Source organism: Oncorhynchus nerka, linkage group LG6 (assembly GCF_034236695.1).
Source record: "Oncorhynchus nerka isolate Pitt River linkage group LG6, Oner_Uvic_2.0, whole genome shotgun sequence".
Taxonomy (NCBI): domain Eukaryota; kingdom Metazoa; phylum Chordata; class Actinopteri; order Salmoniformes; family Salmonidae; genus Oncorhynchus; species Oncorhynchus nerka.
This window is the reverse complement of record NC_088401.1, coordinates 20,523,553-20,542,707: the sequence shown is the minus strand read 5'-3', so window position 1 is coordinate 20,542,707 and position 19,155 is coordinate 20,523,553. Positions and strand designations below refer to the sequence as shown.

Here is a 19,155-nt window from a genome sequence, read left to right as displayed (position 1 = left end):
TACTCTTGTTTCTTGGCCCAAGCAAGTCGCTTGTTCTTATTGGTGCCCTTTAGAAGTGGTTTCTTTGCAGCAATTCGACCATGAAGGCCTGATTCACACAGTCTCCTCTGCACAGTTGATGTTGAGATGTGTCTATTACTTGAACTCTGTGAAGCATTTATTTGGGCTGCAATTTCTGAAGCTAGTAACTCTAATGAACTTATCCTCTGCGGCAGAGGTAACTCTGGTTCTTCCTTTCCTGTGGCGGTCCTCATTAGAGCCAGTTTCATCATAGCACTTGATGGTTTTTGCGATTGCATTTGAAGAAATGTAATGTCTTAAAATAATGATGGACTGTTGTTTCTCTTTGCTTATTAGAGCTGTTCTTGTCATAATATGAACTTGGTCTTTTACCAAAGAGGGCAATGTTCTGTATACCACCCCTACCTTGTCACAACACAACTGATTGGCTCAAACGCATTGAGGAAAGAAATTCCACAAATTAACTTTTAACAAGGCACACCTGTTAATTGAAATGCATGCCAGATGACTACCTCATGAAGTTGGTTGAGAAAATGCCAAGAGTGTGCAAAGCTGTCAGCAAAGGGTTGCTACTTTGAAGAATCTCAAATATAAAATATTTATTTGATTTGTTTAACACTTTTTTGGTTACTACATGATTCCATATGTGTTATTTCATAGTTGTGATGTCTTCACTATTATTCTACAATGTAGAAAATAGTAAAAATAAAGAAAACCTTGGAATGAGTAGGTGTGTCCAAACATTTCACTGGTACTGTACTTGCAAGCTTGGTAAATTATATTTTCATCGTTTCTTTCTCAACACTGGTATAAAGCTATACTGTACTCACACATACTTGCAATCTCACACATATGCTATTTATTACTCAGTATTTCTGACTATTTAGCTGGTACAGAAAAATGGTACATAAAAAACATATCTATAAATATAGAGTACATATGTTTTTTATTGTCACAAACACTGGATAGGTGCAGTGAAATGTGTTGTTTTACAGTTTCAGCCATAGCAGTACAGCACCCCTGGGGCAAATTAGGGTTAAGTGCTTTGCTCAAGGGCACATCGACAGATTTTTCACTTTGTCGGCTTTGGAAATCGAACCTGCGAACTTTCGGTTACTGGCCCAACGCTCTAACCGCTATTGCCTTATTATTGGCTATATGAGTAGAATTCAATTAGACTCAAAACAATGTTTTCATGTGATGTTTCCTTTATTCCAGCTAAAGTACAAGGAAGGACTGAAAAAGGACACCTCCCCCAGTTTTTATTCTACGCTGCCCGAAACAATTGAGACAAATTTTGCGAAACGACAATCAGCAATGCGAAGTGAGGTAAAGAATACATATGTGTGTATATGCTGTTAGAATACACAGTATGCAGTATGGGCTCCCGAGTTGCACAGCGGTCTATGGTACTGCATGTCAGTGCTAGATGCATCACTACAGACACCCTGGTTCGAATCCAAGCTGTATCACAACCGGGCGTGATTGGGAGTCCCATAGGGTGGCGCACAATTGGCTCAGCATCGTCTAGGTTTGGCCGGTGTATGCCGTCATAGTAAATAAGAATTTGTTATTAACGGACTTGTTTGGTTAAGTAAAAAATAAATTAAATACATGTACAATGTGCATTCTCACAGAATGACTACGAGTAAAATAGTTATTTGATTGTTTATTTAAATTTGCTCTGAGTACGATCTCAGAGAAGTCATAAATATTTTGATTTCAGGTTATCAAATATTTTAGTTTGTTGGTCAGTGATTAGAAATCTTTCTTTCTCGCTTCATATCCAATTTATCCAAACAACTACATGTATAAATGAACCTTTGGGGAGGCTTTTGTGTGTGAAGCAAACACATAAGTTATTCTCACTGGTGTTTGGCAATGATTTTGTGGGCTGGTCTCAACTATCTCTGGTTCATAAGCTGTCATCTTCATTTCTACTATACCAGATCAAGTATAAAGAAGATACTGAGGAGAACTCTATCAACCTCTACTCTCTGCTCCCCGAGACAGCAGAGACACAGTTTGCAAAGCAGATGTCTGAAATGCAGAGCGAGGTAAATATCTGTTTAAAATCACCAAACATCAACATGGGCTGAATACAGTTCAAACTCAAGTTATTTTACCGTGAAAATCTCCGGTTGATATCAATTCATTGATTTGTAAAAATATGATTCTCAAAATGTGATTTTTTCTTTTGTAAATAACTGAAGCCAGAGAATGAGAAATTCCCTTTCAGAGAGAAACACAGAAAAACCTTTATCCGTCTGACAAAAAAAGCCTTTTAGTCAGAGATTACCTGTATGGTTTTATTATGTCTACAACAGTAGCAGTGTCTTTTCAGTGGTGTAAAGTACTTAAGTACAAGTATGACAATTGGATACTTTTTCCACCACTGTCTTTTGTTGCTGTTGTTTTCCAGACAAAATACAAAGAAGCAGGGAAGAAAGAAGCCTCCACTTCTCTCTACTCCACCTTACCAGAGACTTTGGAGACCCAGCACGCCAAAGAGGCTTCCCAGCTACAGAGTGAGGTAAGAACATGGGCTGCCCATCTGATGTCTGTACATTACATTTTTTGTCATAACTAATTCAGAGGAAACCCTTCCTGTTACTGACAAACATCCATTAAACCAGTTTCAAACATCAGTGTGCCTGTCCATCTAATGGAATAAAGCCTGAGAAAATGTAGCAAATCTCTACCTGTGTTATTTGAGTGCTCCAATGCCTTTACCATAAATAACTACACTATTGGAAGTTTCTTTAGGGTAAGCCATCATTTTTTATTCCTGTCTTTGTTGTTGAGCAGCAACTCTCCTACTTTACTTTGTTTGCTGAAGCACGGAGGCCTACCTCAACTCACATACATTACTTTGTTTTCCAGCTCAAATACAAAGGTGAGAAAGTCTTCTCTGGTTCGGCTTACTCTCAACTCCCTGAGACGATGGAGACAGAGAGAGCTCGGGAGCTCACTGAAATGCAGAGTGAGGTTAGCATGAATGCTTCTGGCATTAACATAATGTTGTTATAGTCATTCTGTTTGCAACTTCCATTGGCACTCCACATTTCTTCAGACATAAGCCAAGTTCAGAAACAATTCCCCTGGGCACTTGATGTAGTTCTACCTTTCTGTCTTTCTAGGTGTATTTTATACCATATTTCTTATACCTATCCAATACTTTCATATCTACACAAGTGCCTAGCTTGAGATCATTGAATGAGTGTTAATACTTACTCATCTCACTCTCTCTGTTTCTCAGATCAAGTACAAAGAGAGTGGAAAGAAGGACAACTCAACCTCCCTCTACTCTCTACTCCCAGAGACCACAGAGATACAGTTTGCCAGAGAAATGACAGAGATGCAGAGCAAGGTGGCTGGACATTTAGTTAATAACTTCTGTTTTGGGCGCTTTTCTGTATAATGATGGAGAATCACCCCAAAAAGTAGAAAGATTATACACTATATAATCAAAAGTATGTGGACACCCCTTCACGTTAGTGGATTCTGCTTTTTCAGCCACACTCGTTGCTGACAGGTGTATAAAATCGAGCGCACACCCATGCAATATCCATAGACAAACATTGCCAGTAGAATGGCCTTACTGAAGAGGTCAGTGAAGTTCAACGTGGCACTGTCATAGGATGCCACTTTTCCAACAATTCAGTTTGTCTAATTTCTGCCCTGCTTGAGCTGCCCCGGTCAGCTGTAAGTGCTGTTATTGTGAAATGGAAACGTCTAGGAGCAACAACGGCTGGTAGGCCACATAAGCTCACAGAACTGGAACGTCGAATGCTGAAGTGCGTAGCGTGTAAAAATCGTCTGTCCGCGGTTGCAACACTTACTACTAAGTTCCAAACTGCCTCTGGAAGCAACGTCAGCACAATAACTGTTTGTCGGGAGCTTCATGAAATGGGTTTCCATGGCCGAGCAGCCACACACAAGCCTAAGATTACCATGCGCAATGCCAAGCGTCGGCTGGAGTGATGTAAAGGTCCCTGCCATTGGACTCTGGAGCAGTAGAAACACATTCTCTAGAGTGATGAATCACGCTTCATCATCTGGCAGCCCGACAGACAAATCTGGGTTTGGTGGATGTCAGGAGGAGGCTACCTGCCCCAATGCATAGTGCCAACTGTAAAGTTTGGTGGAGGAGGAATAATGGTCTGGGGCTATTTTTCATGGTTCATGCTAGGCCTCTTAGTTCCAGTGAATCTTAACGCTACAGCATACAATTACATTCTAGACGATTCTGTGCTTCCAACTTTGTGGCAAAAGTTTGGGGAAGGCCCTTTCCTGTTTCAGCATGACAATGCCCCTTTGTACAAAGCGAGGTCCATACAGAAATGATTCGTCGAGATTGGTGTGGAAGAACTTGACTGGTTTCACAGAGCCCCAACCTCAACCCCATCGAACACCTTTGGGATGAATTGGAACGCCGACTGCGAGCCAGGCCTAATCGCCCAACATCAGTGCCTGAACTCAATAAGTGGCTGAATGGAAGCAAGTCCCTGCAGCAATGTTCCAACATCTAGTGGAAAGCCTTCCCAGATGAGTGGAGGCTGTTATAGCAGCAAAGGGGGGACCAACTCCATATTAATGCCAATGATTTTGGAATGAGATGTTCGATTAGCAGGTGTCCAACTACTTTTGGTCATGTATTATATATCATAATAGGCTACTTTTCCTTTTTTCCAGAATAAATACAAAGAAGAAGGAAAAAGGCGTATCTCCACGAGTGTGTACTCTCAGCTTCCAGAAACCACCGAGACACAGTTTGCAAAAGCTGTATCTGAACTTCAGAGTGAGGTTAGCAACTATTATCCCTTACAGTTAAGGGACAATTTTCGTACATATTTGTTCCATTTGGAATGATGGCAATGCCCATCAAAATGGTATAGATCCTTGAGCAAAGTAATTGGAAATGAACACTGAATAAAATGCTGAATCTTTTTTCCTCAATTTAGATGAAGTACAAAGAAACAGGGAGGAAGGGAGTTTCTAGTTCTCTCTACTCCACCTTACCTGAAACAATGGAGACCCAGCATGCCAAAGAGGCTTCCCAGCTACAGAGTGAGGTAGAGTATAAACAGTAATGGGGAGTACTGAACTACATGTAGTTCAACTAGTAATTTAAATGCATTTTGCAGTAGCTTGGTGATAGTTGAACTAAATTAAAATGTGTTTATTTGTCAGGGGCCATGTACAATATGCCATTGCACCAGATTTAGATAGATAGCAAGTTTCCATCTGTAGTCCCTGGGCAGAAAACAATCAACATCATTACATCATTACAATGCTACAATACAAAACACTATTCAAATATCTCTATATATAAAACATTGAAAAATACAATAGACAATAGAATGCTAATATTAAATCAGAGTTTAAATGTGCCTTTGTTCTACAGTATCTGACATCTTAAGAGTCTGAATGTTTTAATGTTTACATGACTGGTTTGCCTTTAGCCACTTTTTCAGATTTGCCTTGAAGCTAACAAAGGTACTGCACTCTCTCACACTGGTTGGCAGGGTGTTCCATAATCTGGTTGGCAGTGTTTTCAGTTGTTAACTAGATGGTAACATTACAAATAAAGTTGTGGGGCTTGCTTTAACTTTTTACAAGTATTTTTGTGATAATGGAAGAAGTTGTGGTTGTGGTCAGTAGTTGTGTGGTTGTGGTCAGTAGTTTTGTGATTGTGGTCATTAGATGTGGTCAGCAGTTGTGTGGTTGTAGTCAAAAGTTGTGTGGTTGTGGTCAGTAATTTTGGTCAGTAGTTGTATTGTTGTGGTCAGTAATTGTGTTGTTTTGGTCATTAGTTGTTGTCAGTAATTGTGTTGTGGTTATTAGTTGTGGTCAGTAATTGTGTTGTTGTGGTGAGTAGTTTTGGTCATTAGTTGTGGTCAGTAATTGTGTTGTTGTGGTCAGTAGTTGTATGGTTGTGGTCAGTAGTTGTGGCCAGGAGTTGTGTTCAATAGTTGTGGTCTGTAATTGTGTGGTTCAGTAGTTGTGTAGTCAGTAGTTGTGTGGTTGTGGTCAGTAGTTGTGTAGTTGTGATCAGTAGTTTTGGTCAGTACTTTAGTTCAGTAGCTGTCGTCAGTAGTTATGTGGTTCAGTAGTTGCATGGTTGTGGTCAGTAGTTGTGTGGTTTTGGTCAGTAGTTTTGGTCAGTACTTTAGTTCAGTAGTTGTGTGATTGTGGACAGTAGTTGTGGTCAGTAATGGTCAGGAGTTGTGTTCAGTAGTTATGACCTGTAGCTGTGTTGTTCTGGTCAATATATGTGGTCAGTAGTTGTGTGGTTGTGGTCGATGTCTAAACTACAGTTGTTGCGTATGAACTGAAAGTGCAATGAGAAGTGATTGGGTGAAAAATGAAGGGACTGAACGGTGGCAGTGGTTGTGTTAGGCAGTTGTTGCTAGGCAATAGTTGCCTTGGCTGGCCTGCTCCCTCCATGGCTTAAGCCAGTGTGAAAAACATGCTAGCATACAGTACAATTGTGCTTTAATACTTAATATATACTGTATATTTATTGCACACAGCTCCAATCTAGTTGTGTTGGTCATTACTGAGACGTGTTTAAGAAAGAGTGTTTTGAACACTGATGTTAGTTTTTCTGGTTATAACTTTTTTCGGCAAGACAGATCTTTCGAAGGTGGTGGAGTGGCAATCTTTACCAAGGAACACCTTCAGGGCTCGGTTGTCTCCAAGTCTGTCCCCAAACAATTTGATTTGCTGGTTTTAAGCATTGAACCTTCAAATAGCTCTTTGTTGACGTTTGCTGAGTGCTATCATCCACCGTCAGCACCGGTCTGTACCCTAAATGCCCTAAGCTCTCTCCTGGCCCCTTATACCAAGTCTGAATGTGTCCTGCTAGGTGACCTAAACTGGGACATGCTTAAACCACCTGACCAAGTCCTAAGCAATGGGACTCCCTAAATCTTTCTCAGAGTATCACCAATCCCACAAGGTATGACTCTAAACACCCAGAAAATGCTACTCTCCTCGATGTTATCCTCACAAATAATCCTGATAGGTGTCAGTCTGGTGTTTTCTGTAATGACCTTAGTGATCACTGTTTTACAGCCTGTGTTCATAATGCCTGCAGGGCGAAACGACCTGTCCTGATTTGTCATAGACACTTGCTAAAAAGCTTTAATGAGTAAGCCTTCCTTCATGACCTGGCCTCTGTAAATTGGCATTGAATCAGCTTGATCCCCTCTGACAAAGTCGCTTGGAAATGATTTTTTAATATTTTCAGTGGTATTGTTAAAAAACACGCCCCCATAAAGAAAATGAGAATTAAAAACAGGTTCAGCCCCTGGTTCGAACGTGATCTGGCAGAGTTACTCCACCTCAAGAATTCCATTTGGTGAAACGCTCGGCACACGCATATTCAGGCTGACTGGATCTCGTTCAGGCAAATGAGAAATAAGTGCACTCAGGTTATCCAGAAAGCCAAAGTTAGTTACTTTAAGGAGCAGTTCTCTCTCTGTGCATCTAACCCCAAGAAGTTCTGGAAAACAGTTAAAGACCTGGAGAATAAACCCTCCTCCTCACAGCTTGACAAGTCCCTTAATGTTGATGATGTGGTTGTTACTGACAAGAAGCACATAGCTGAGCTCTTTAATCACCACTTCAATAAGTCAGAATTCCTATTTGACTCAGCCATACCTCCTTGCCCGTCCAACATTTTCTCATCTCCCACCCCTTCTAATGCGACTAGCCCCAATGCTCCTCCCTCTTTTTCCCCTGCCCCGCTACAAAGATTCTCCTGGCAGGTAGTCACTGAGTCTGAGGTGCTAAAGGAGCTCCTTAAATTTGACCCCCAAAAAACATCTGGGTCAGATGGTTTAGACCCTTTCTTCTTTAAGGTTGCTGCCCCTATCATCGCCAAGCCTATTTCTGACCTGTTTAACCTCTCTCTCCTTTCTGGGGAGGTTCCCATTGCTTGGAAGGCAGCCACTGTGCATCCAAATCAAATCAAATCAAATTTTATTTTATTGCATCTGTAGAAGTTTGTGAGTGCTTTTGGTGACAAGCCACATTTCTTCAGCCTCCTGAGGTTGAAGAGGCGTTGCTGCGCCTTCTTCACGATGCTGTCTGTGTGGGTGGACCAATTCAGTTTGTCTGTGATGTGTACGCCGAGGAACTTAAAACTTACTACCCTCTCCACTACTGTTCCATCAATGTGGATAGGGGGGTGTTCCCTCTGCTGTTTCCTGAAGTCCACAATCATCTCCTTAGTTTTATTGATGTTGAGTGTGAGGTTATTTTCCTGACACCACACTCCGAGGGCCCTCACCTCCTCCCTGTAGGCCGTCTCGTCGTTGTTGGTAATCAAGCCTGCCACTGTTGTGTCGTCCGCAAACTTGATGATTTTATTTAAAGGGGGATATCAAGCTGATCCTAACTGTTATAGGCCAATTTCTATTTTGCCCTGTTTATCAAAAGTGTTGGAAAAACTTGTCAGTAATCAACTGACTAGCCTTCTTGATGTCTATAGTATTCTCTCTGGTATGCAATCTGGTTTCTGCTCAGGTTATGGATGTGTCACTGCAACCTTAAAGGTCCTCAATGATGTCACCATTGCCTTTGATTCTAAGAAATGTTATGCTGCTATTTTTATTGACTTGGCCAAGGCTTTTGATACGGTAGACCATTCCAGTCTTTTGGGCTGGTTAGGGAGTATTGGTGTCTCTGAGCGGTCTTTGGCCTGGTTTGCTAGCTACCTCTCTCAAAGAGTGTAGTGTATACAGTCAGAACATCTGCTCTCTCAGCCAGTGCCTGTCACCAAGGGAGTACCCCAAGGCTCGATCCTAAGCCCCACGCTCTTCTCAATTGACATCAACAACATAGCTCAGGCACTAGGAAGCTCTCTCATTCATTTATATGCAGATGATGCAGTCTTATACTCAGCTGGCCCCTCCCGGATTTTGTGTTAAACGCTCTCAAAAAAAGCTTTCTTAGTGTCCATCAAGCTTTCTCTGGCCTTAACATTGTTCTAAACACCTCCAAAACAAAGGTAATTTGGTTTGGTAAGAAAAATGCCCCTCTCCCCACATATGTGATTACTACCTCTGAGGGTTTAGAGCTTGAGTTAGTCACCTCATACAAGTACTTGGGAGTATGGCTAGACGGTACACTGTCCTTCTCTCAGCACAGTAATGGGGGTATATATATGGGAGTTTATATATGGAGTGTGCAACTCTCTTTATTTTTATAGTTTATTCTCTGTTAGTCAGCACCTCCACACCAAATAATTTTTCTGTGTGTGCACCAACTCATGTTTTTTATTCTAATAGGCTAAATTACACATTCTGTTAAATTATGACCTCAAAGGGATCTGTCTTGCAATATGTCGTTTATAACATTTCAGATTTTCGTATAATAATTTTGTCATTTGGATGTAGTGAACTACTTTTTCAAAGTAACTTTAGTTAAGTAAACTATATTTTCCTTAAGGGTAGCTTTAGTGTAGCATGGTAAATTATATTTTCAGAGTAGCTTTCAAAACACTGGTATAAAGCTATACTGTACTCACACATACTTGCAATCTCACACATTTATCTATTATTCAGTATTATTGACTATTTAGACTCTACAGAAAAATGGTACAATAAAAATGTCCTGTATATATATATATACAGTACCGGTCAAAAGTTTGGACACACCTACTCCTTCCAGGGTTTTTCTTTATTTTTACTATTTTCTACATTGTAGAATAATAGTGAAGACATCAACTATGAAACAACACATATGGAATCAGGTAGTAACCAAAAAAGTGTTAAACAAATCAAAAATATATTTTATATTTGAGATTCTTCAAAGTAGCCACACTTTGCCTTGATGACACCCTTGGCATTCTCTCAACCAGCTTCATGAGGAATGCTTTTCCAACAGTCTTGAAGGAGTTCCCACATATGCTGAGCACTTGTTGGCTGCTTTCCCTTCACTCTGCGGTCCAACGTATCCCAAACCATCTCGATTGGGTTGAGGTCAGGTGATTGTGGAGGCTAGGTCATCTAATGCAGCACTTCATCACTCTCCTTCTTGGTCAAATAGCCCTTATACAGCCTGGGCGTGTGTTTTGGGTCATTGTCCTGTTGAAAAACAAATGATAGTCCCAGCGAGCGCAAACCAGAAGGGATGGCGTATCACTGCAGAATGCTCTGGTAGATATGCAGGTTAAAGTGTGCTTTATAATTGGCTATTAGTTGGCAATTAAATGTGTCTGAAAAAAATGTTTTTGCATGATGTTTTCTTTATTCCAGCTAAAGTACAAGGAAGGACTGAAAAAGGACACCTCCCCCAGTTTTTATTCTACACTGCCCGAAACAATTGAGACAAATTTTGCGAAACGACAATCAGCAATGCAGAGCCAGGTATATATGTGTGTATATGTGTATATCCTGTTAGAATACACAGCATGTATGTACAATGTGCATTCTTGCATAATAACTACAGGAACATTACAATCGCAGAGAAATCATGAATAATTTGATCACATATTTTGGTTTGTGGGTCAGTGATTAGAATTGTTTAATGTTGCTTCATAACCAATTTTTCTAAAACAACTATAAATGAACCTTTAGGGAGGCTTTTGTGTGTGAAGCAAACACATAAGTTATTCTCACTGGTGTTTGGCAATGATTTTGTGGGCTGGTCTCAACTATCTCTGGTTCATAAGCTGTCATCTTCATTTCTACTATACCAGATCAAGTATAAAGAAGATACTGAGGAGAACTCTATCAACCTCTACTCTCTGCTCCCCGAGACAGCAGAGACACAGTTTGCAAAGCAGATGTCTGAAATGCAGAGCGAGGTAAATATCTGTTTAAAATCACCAAACATCAACATGGGCTGAATACAGTACTAACTTCAGTAATTTACAGTGAATCTCCAATTAACATCAATTGATTGATTCGTACAAAATGTGATTCTCAAAATTGGATGTTGCCATTTGTCAATAACTGAAGCCAGAGAAGGAGGAATTCCCTTTCCAAGAGAAACACATAAACCTTTATCCTTTTACTTTATCGATATTCATGTACAAAAAAATATATTTTAGTCAGAGAATACCTGTCTATTTTTATGTCTCGAAAAGTAGCAGTGGCTTTTGTTGCTGTTGTTTTCCAGACAAAATACAAAGAAGCAGGGAAGAAAGAGGCCTCCACTTCTCTCTACTCCACCTTACCAGAGACTTTGGAGACCCAGCACGCCAAAGAGGCTTCCCAGCTACAGAGTGAGGTAAGAACATGGGCTGCCCATCTGATGTCTGTACATTACATTTTTTGTCATAACTAATTCAGAGGAAACCCTTCCTGTTACTGACAAACATCCATTAAACCAGTTTCAAACATCAGTGTGCCTGTCCATCTAATGGAATAAAGCCTGAGAAAATGTAGCAAATCTCTACCTGTGTTATTTGAGTGCTCCAATGCCTTTACCATAAATAACTACACTATTGGAAGTTTCTTTAGGGTAAGCCATCGTTTTTTATTCCTGTCTTTGTTGTTGAGCAGCAACTCTCCTACTTTACTTTGTTTGCTGAAGCACGGAGGCCTACCTCAACTCACATCCATTACTTTGTTTTCCAGCTGAAATACAAAGGTGAGAAAGTCTTCTCTGGTTCGGCTTACTCTCAACTCCCTGAGACGATGGAGACAGAGAGAGCTCGGGAGCTCACTGAGATGCAGAGTGAGGTTAGCATGAATGCTCCTGGCATTAATATATTTGCGTTATAGTCATTCTGGTAGCAACTTCCATTGCCACTCCAGATGTCTTCAGACATAATCCGGGTTCAGAAACAATTCTCCTGAGTACAGTGCCTTCAGAAGGAATTCACACCCCTTGACTTTTTCCACATTTTATAATGTTTCGCCCTGAATTTAAAATGTATTAAATGCAGATTTTGTGTCACTGATCTATACACAATACCCCATAATGTCAGAGTGGAATTTTGTTTTTAGAAATGTTCACAAATTAATAAAACATGAAAATCTGAAATGCCTTGAGGCAATATGCATTCAACCCCTTTGTTCTGGCAAGCCTACATAACATAATACACATAACAAGTTGGACTCTGTGTGCAATAATAGTGTTTAACATCATTTTCGAATGACTACCCCATCTCTGTACCACACACATACAGTACAATTATCTGTAAGGTCCCTCAGTCAAAGTGAATTTCAAGCACAGATTCAACCACAAATACCAGGGAGGTTTTCCAATACCTGGCAAAATAGGGCAACATTTGGTAGATGGGTGAAAGAAAACAAAAAGCTGACACTGAATATCCATTTGAACATGGTAAAGTTATCAATTAGACTTCGGATGGTGTATCAATACACCCAGTCACTACAAAGATGCAGGCGTCCTTCCTAACTCAGTTGCTGGAGAGGAAGGAAACCGCTCAGAGTTTTCATCATGAGGCTAATGGTGACTTTAACACAGCAACAGAGTTTAATGGCTGTGATGATAGGAGAAAACTGAGGATGGATCAACAAAATTGTAGTTACTCCACAATACTGAAATAATTAACAGAGTAAAAAGAAGGAAGCCTGTACAGAATACAAATATTCCAAAACATGCATCCTGATTGCAATAAGGCACCAAGGTAATACTGCAAAAAAATTGTGGCAAAGCAATTCACTTTTTGTCCTGAATACTAAGTGTTATGTTTGGGGCAAGAATACAGGGAATGTTCCTGAGTGGCCAAATTACAATTTTGACTTAAATCTACCTGAAAATCTAGGGCAATACCTGAAAATGGTTAGCTAGCAATGATCAACAACCAATTTGAGAGAGCTTTGAGAATTTCAAAAGAATAATGGGCAAATGTTGCACAATCCAAGTGAGGGAACATTGCTTTCTGGGTCTTGAAGAGCTCAAGACCCAGAAAGCAAAGTTTCATCTAAGCTGTGCCAGGCCACGCGAAGAGACGCAAGAGATTGAACTTCACTGAGTTCACCACATTAGTTTGCACTATACAGATCAATGTTTTTTTGTGATCAAATCGACATTATATCAGCCCCTTTTCATTGCAACAAACCAAAACAAATCTAACTTTGCAAGACTGAGTCTGTGATTTTGCTGTAGGCAGAGCCAGAGTACAACAAAGTAACATTTGGGCAGGTAGCCCATGAGGGGTCTTTCAATCACCCCGAGTGAACGAATGCACTTTTTTCAGATCAGTTCATATCAGAGCCGCGTGTGAACGTTTGTTGATATTCTTTGCTAGTTAGCTAGTTATTAGCCCAGTTATGGAGACGTTTAGGGCAGCAATGGGAAGTTACTGCTTCCTGCAAGAGAACAAAATGTGTCGGCTACATTTCAAGCTGTCTTTGAAAAGGGAGTCGGGTAAAAAACTTTTGTCTTAATTAAATGAGGCAGTGTTGTATTTTGAGACAGGCTAGAATATGCAAATAAGCCAATAGTCAGAGGGGTAGCCTATATAGTCTAATTCTCTGTATGGTAATAATAATACATTTTATTTTGTAAAGTGATTTCTTGCATCATACAACACAATACAATGCAATTTACAGTCACCTATTTGGCCCATGGTGTAACAGACTAAGTTTTTAAAAAATCATGAATTAATGTCAAGCCCTTCATAATGTAAAAATGTATAGGCTACTGTAGGGTATATCATAGAAATAAAAAGCTATTTCCATGTGAAAATGTTATGGGATTTGCGCCATTGGTTTTGTTGGTAGGCCTACATAATGCTCAAATAGCCACGATAGCCTATTGGCTAAAACTGTAATGGTACAGCCTCAGTGTTCACTCTAAACGCGAGCCGGAAGTTGCACAACATTTTCACAACATTCAAGTTTCCACTCAAAAGACCAAAACTTAGCTCAGTGCCCCAAAACATTAGAGGGAACATTGCTAGAAAGACTCACAGCTGTAATCGCTGCCAAAGGTGCTTCTGCAAAGTATTGAATCGGGAATGAATACTTATGTAAATTAGATATTTCATTTTCATCTTCAAAACATTTGCTAACATTTTCAAAAAACATGTTTTCACTGTGTCACTATGGGGTTTTGTATGTAGATCGGTGAGAGAAAATAATCTATTTAATCCATTTTGAATTCAGGCTGTAACACAACAAAATGTGGAAAAAGTAAAGGGGTACAAATACTTTCTGAAGGCATTGTATCCAATACTTTCATATCTACACAAGTGCCTGGATTGTGATCATTGAATGAGTGTTAATACAGACTCATCTCTCTCTGTTTCTCAGATCAAATACAAAGAGAGTGGAAAGAAGGACAACTCAACCTCCCTCTACTCTCTACTCCCAGAGACCACAGAGACACAGTTTGCCAGAGAAATGACAGAGATGCAGAGCAAGGTGGCTGGACATTTAGTTCATAACTTCTGTTTTGGGCGCTTTTCTGTATAATGATTGAGAAGGAACCAAAAGGGTAGAATCATTATATATCACAAAACGTTCCTTTTTTCCAGAATAAATACAAAGAAGAAGGAAAAAGGCGTATCTCCACGAGTGTGTACTCTCAACTTCCAGAAACCACCGAGACACAGTTTGCGAAAGCTGTATCTGAACTTCAGAGTGAGGTTAGCAACTATTATCCCTTACAGTTAAGGGAAATTGTTCTTACATGTTTGTTCCATTTCGAAAGATGCACTGTAATGGAAAACTGTAATTTATGCAGTATTTGGGGAATTATCAACAGTAAGTTACTCTGAAAATGTTGTGGGTGAGGAAATAATTGCTGTATTTCGATTGGTACTGTAATTCCACCCCACAGAATAAAGTACTGTATCTTTGAAGCTCCAAAAACCTTTTGACCATTAGTGGGTGCATGGTATTGTTGTTTCTGGCTCGTTAACATATTTTGAGGCTTGCCTTGTAAAGAGGCTATTTGTTGCACCCCTGAGTGAGAATACTGTACCAATTTAACTCCTATGTGTTTATAGTGCACCATTAATTTCAAATGTATAGGGGACAGATTGGGGTGGTTGAGCCTTAAATGGTTGAGCATTTTGCCATGAGCTTTTGGTCTGTTTCGCTGCTAGTTTGGAAGCCTTTTTTAAGGCCTCTAGAAGTGTAAGTGATATAAAACACCGTATATGAATTCAAATGTTGTAACTTGTAAACACTTTACCTAGTAGCCAACCTGCTTGCACCAATCCCTTGTGATTACAGTAAAATACTGTGAAATACAATCTTTACCCTCAATGAATGTCATTCATCCATTCATTTCTTTATTAATTCCGATTAAGGTAGCATTTACTATTTTACAGTATAATATAGTCAATTTTACAGTATTGTACTTAGTGTCATTACACAGTACTTGCTTTGATACCATATTTATATTACAGTAAGTGTACTGAAATATGAAATACAGAATTGTACTTGCCACTGAGGTGCCTGTAAGTTTCTGTCAAATTCATGATAACCTCTTTACGGTGTGGCATTGCCCATTAAAATGATACAGATCCTTGAATAAAGTCATTGGAAATAAATACTGAATAAAATGCTGTATCTGTTTTTCCTCAATTTAGATGAAGTACAAAGAAGCAGGGAGGAAGGGAGTTTCTAGTTCTCTCTACTCCACCTTACCAGAAACAATGGAGACCCAGCATGCCAAAGAGGCTTCCCAGCTACAGAGTGAGGTAGAGTATAAAGACATACTGTATTCACAATTACCTGCATATAATCTCACACATATAATATATATGTAGACTATTTAGAATGTAGAAAAGAATGATGGTAGTACAATCAAACAGCCTGATTTCATGAAAGAGATGTAACATACATAGTAAATGTACACTGAGTATACAAAACAGAAAGAACACCAGCTCTTTCCATGACCCAGACTGACCAGGTGAATCCAGGTGAAAGCTATGATCCCTTATTGATGTCACTTGTTAAATCCACTTCAATCAGTGTAGATGAAGGGGAGGAGACAGGTTAAAGAAGGATTTTGAGGCCTTGAGACAATTGAGACATGGATTGTGTATGTGTGCCATTGAGTGTTTTTGAACTACCTGTGGTAGTAGGTACCAGACGCACCGGTTTGAGTGTCAAAAACTGCAACGCTGCTGGGTTTTTGACATTCAACAGTTTCCTTTGTGTATCAAGAATGGTCAACCACTTAAAGGTGGCACAACTGTGGGAAGCATTGGAGTCAACATGGGCCAGCATCCCTGTGGAACACTTTGGACACCTTGTTGAGTCGATGCCCTGACGAATTGAGGTTGTTCTGAGGGCAAAAGGGGGTGAAACTCAATGTTAGGAATGTTTTCCTAATGTTTGGTATACTCTGTAAATTCAAGACACTGAAATTAGTGTGATATGTTATGTTTGGTATGGTTGCATAAGACAGAAGGTTACTTCATTAAGGCAAAAACAACAGCGGGTGGGATGGGTGTATAATGCAAACGTCTAGCAACCCAAAGGTTGCTTGTTCTAATCTCGTCACAGTTAACCTTAGTACTTACTACTTAGCATGTAAGCTAACCCTTCCCTAACCATAACCTTAACCTTTTAACCTAACTCATAACCCTAACCTTAAACCGAACCTTAACCCCAAACCCTAACCCCTACCCCTAAATCCGTAACATATTTTACAAATTGCAATTTGTAACATTTTGTTCAAATTGCAATTCATAACATATCATACGAAATGGCTGATGGACATCCGCAAATGATTACATACCATACGAAGGGTAACATATCATACTAATTGGAGTGTCCCAAATGTACTTTTACTGCAGTACGTTACGTCTACCCATGAGTCCAGATGAAATGAAAAGGGAAACCTGTGGAAACCAGGTGCTTTATTAATGCTATTTATGTGCTATTAAATTGATCTCAAAACAATGTTTTCATGTGATGTTTCCTTTATTCCAGCTAAAGTACAAGGAAGTACTGAAAAAGGACACCTCCCCCAGTTTTTATTCTACGCTGCCCGAAACAATTGAGACAAATTTTGCGAAACGACAATCAGCAATGCGAAGTGAGGTAAAGAATACATATGTGTGTATATGCTGTATGAATACACAGAGAGTACAATGTGCATTCTCCCCCAAAAAATGTGCATTAATAATTTCATTCAGGCTACCGCGTATTTTGGTTTGTGGGTCAGCGCTGGTAAATGTTTCATGTCGCCTCTTCATATCCAATATATCTAAATAACTAAAAGGGAAGCGAACACATACTATACCAAGGTTTTCATACTGCTGTTTGGTAATGCGCCACTCGGGCTCCCGAATGGCGCTGTGGTCGAGGCGAAACGACAGACCCTGGTTCGATTCCAGGCTGTATTTGGGAGTCCCATAGGGCGGCGCACAATTGGCCCGGCGTCGTCCGGGTTAGGCCGTCATTGTAAATAAGAATTTGTTCTTAACTGACTTGCCTAGTTAAATAAATAATGCTTTTGTAGGTTTGGTCTCAACTATCTCTGGTTCATAAGCTGTCATCTTCATTTCTACTATACCAGATCAAGTATAAAGAAGATACTGAGGAGAACTCTATCAACCTCTACTCTCTGCTCCCCGAGACAGCAGAGACACAGTTTGCAAAGCAGATGTCTGAAATGCAGAGCGAGGTAAATATCTGTTTAAAATCACCAAACATCAACATGGGCTGAATATGGTACGAACTTGAGTTATTTTACTGTAAATCCCCCATTGACATCAATCGATTAATTCGTACAAAATGTGATTCTCAAAATTGGATGTTGCCATTTGTCGATAACTGAAGCCAGAGAATGAGGAATTCCCTTTCCAAGAGAAACACAGAAACCTTTATCCTTTTACTTTATCAATATTCATGTACAACAAAATGTATTTTAGTCAGAGAATACCTGTATATTTTCATTATGTCTACAAAAATAGCAGTGGTGTAAAGTAAAAAATACTTGAAAGTACTACTAGGTAGGTTTTTTGGGTATTTGTACTTTATTATTTATGTTTTTGACAACTTTTACTTCACTACATTCCTAAAGAAAATGATGTACTTTTTACTCCATACATTTTCCCTGACAGCCAAACATTCTCATTACATTTTGAATGCTCAGCAGGACAATACAATTGTCTAATTCACACACTTATCAAAAGAACATAACTGGTCATCCCTACAGCCTCTTATCTGTTGGACTCACTAAACGCATACTTCGTTTGTAAATTATGTCTGAGTGTTGGAGGATGCCGCTGGCTATCTGTAAATAAATAAAAAACAAGAAAATGATGCCGTCTGGTTTGCTTAATATAAGGATTTCAAAATTATTTTTACTTTTACTTTTGATTCTTAAGTATATTTGATCATTTACTTTTGATACTTAAGTATCTGGATAACTTTCACTTTTACTTGAGTCATGTTCTATTAATGGATCTTTACTTTTACTCAAGTATGACAATTGGATACTTTTTCCACCACTGTCTTTTGTTGCTGTTGTTTTCCAGACAAAATACAAAGAAGCAGGGAAGAAAGAGGCCTCCACTTCTCTCTACTCCACCTTACCAGAGACTTTGGAGACCCAGCACGCCAAAGAGGCTTCCCAGCTACAGAGTGAGGTAAGAACATGGGCTGCCCATCTGATGTCTGTACATGACATTTTTTGTCATAACTAATTCAGAGGAAACCCTTCCTGTTACTGACAAACATCCATTAAACCAGTTTCAAACATCAGTGTGCCTGTCCATCTAATGGAATAAAACCTGAGAAAATGTAGCAAATCTCTACCTGTGTTATTTGAGTGCTCCAATGCCTTTACCATAAATAACTACACTATTGGATGTTTCTTTAGGGTAAGCCATATTTTTGTTTATTCCTGTCTCTGTTGTTGAGCAGCACCTCTCCTACTTCATTTTGTTTCCTGAAGCCTACCACAACTCACATCCATTACTTTGTTTTCCAGCTGAAATACAAAGGTGAGAAAGTCTTCTCTGGTTCGGCTTACTCTCAACTCCCTGAGACGATGGAGACAGAGAGAGCTCGGGAGCTCACTGAGATGCAGAGTGAGGTGAGCATGAATTTTCCCCAAAGACATGAATATTAATGCTGATAGGAACATTGCAAATTTTATAGGACTACTTACAAATCTTTATGAATATATCAGCGTTATCCACAGAGTAACTAAATACGACTTAATCGTGTCATTTGT

At 39.6% G+C, this 19,155-nt stretch overlaps 1 protein-coding gene across 5 annotated transcripts in view; it reads left to right on the top strand.

The window, feature by feature from the left end:
- Positions 1-19,155, top strand: part of LOC115130159 (nebulin-like) — a 63,874-nt gene that overhangs the window by 17,507 nt on the left and 27,212 nt on the right. For all 5 annotated transcript variants that reach the window (XR_003863740.2, XM_029660980.2, XM_029660982.2 and 2 more), the window contains 18 exons: positions 1,240-1,350; positions 1,971-2,078; positions 2,444-2,554; positions 2,905-3,009; positions 3,281-3,391; positions 4,717-4,827; positions 4,986-5,096; positions 10,290-10,400; positions 10,733-10,840; positions 11,155-11,265; positions 11,616-11,720; positions 14,265-14,375; positions 14,489-14,599; positions 15,551-15,661; positions 16,902-17,012; positions 17,491-17,598; positions 18,455-18,565; positions 18,910-19,014. Coding sequence is in view for 4 of the 5 variants with exons in the window: in XM_029660980.2 (XP_029516840.2) it covers positions 1,240-1,350; positions 1,971-2,078; positions 2,444-2,554; positions 2,905-3,009; positions 3,281-3,391; positions 4,717-4,827; positions 4,986-5,096; positions 10,290-10,400; positions 10,733-10,840; positions 11,155-11,265; positions 11,616-11,720; positions 14,265-14,375; positions 14,489-14,599; positions 15,551-15,661; positions 16,902-17,012; positions 17,491-17,598; positions 18,455-18,565; positions 18,910-19,014 (1,971 nt within the window). In the remaining variant the exon portion in view is untranslated. The remainder of the gene's footprint in view (positions 1-1,239; positions 1,351-1,970; positions 2,079-2,443; positions 2,555-2,904; positions 3,010-3,280; positions 3,392-4,716; positions 4,828-4,985; positions 5,097-10,289; positions 10,401-10,732; positions 10,841-11,154; positions 11,266-11,615; positions 11,721-14,264; positions 14,376-14,488; positions 14,600-15,550; positions 15,662-16,901; positions 17,013-17,490; positions 17,599-18,454; positions 18,566-18,909; positions 19,015-19,155) is intronic.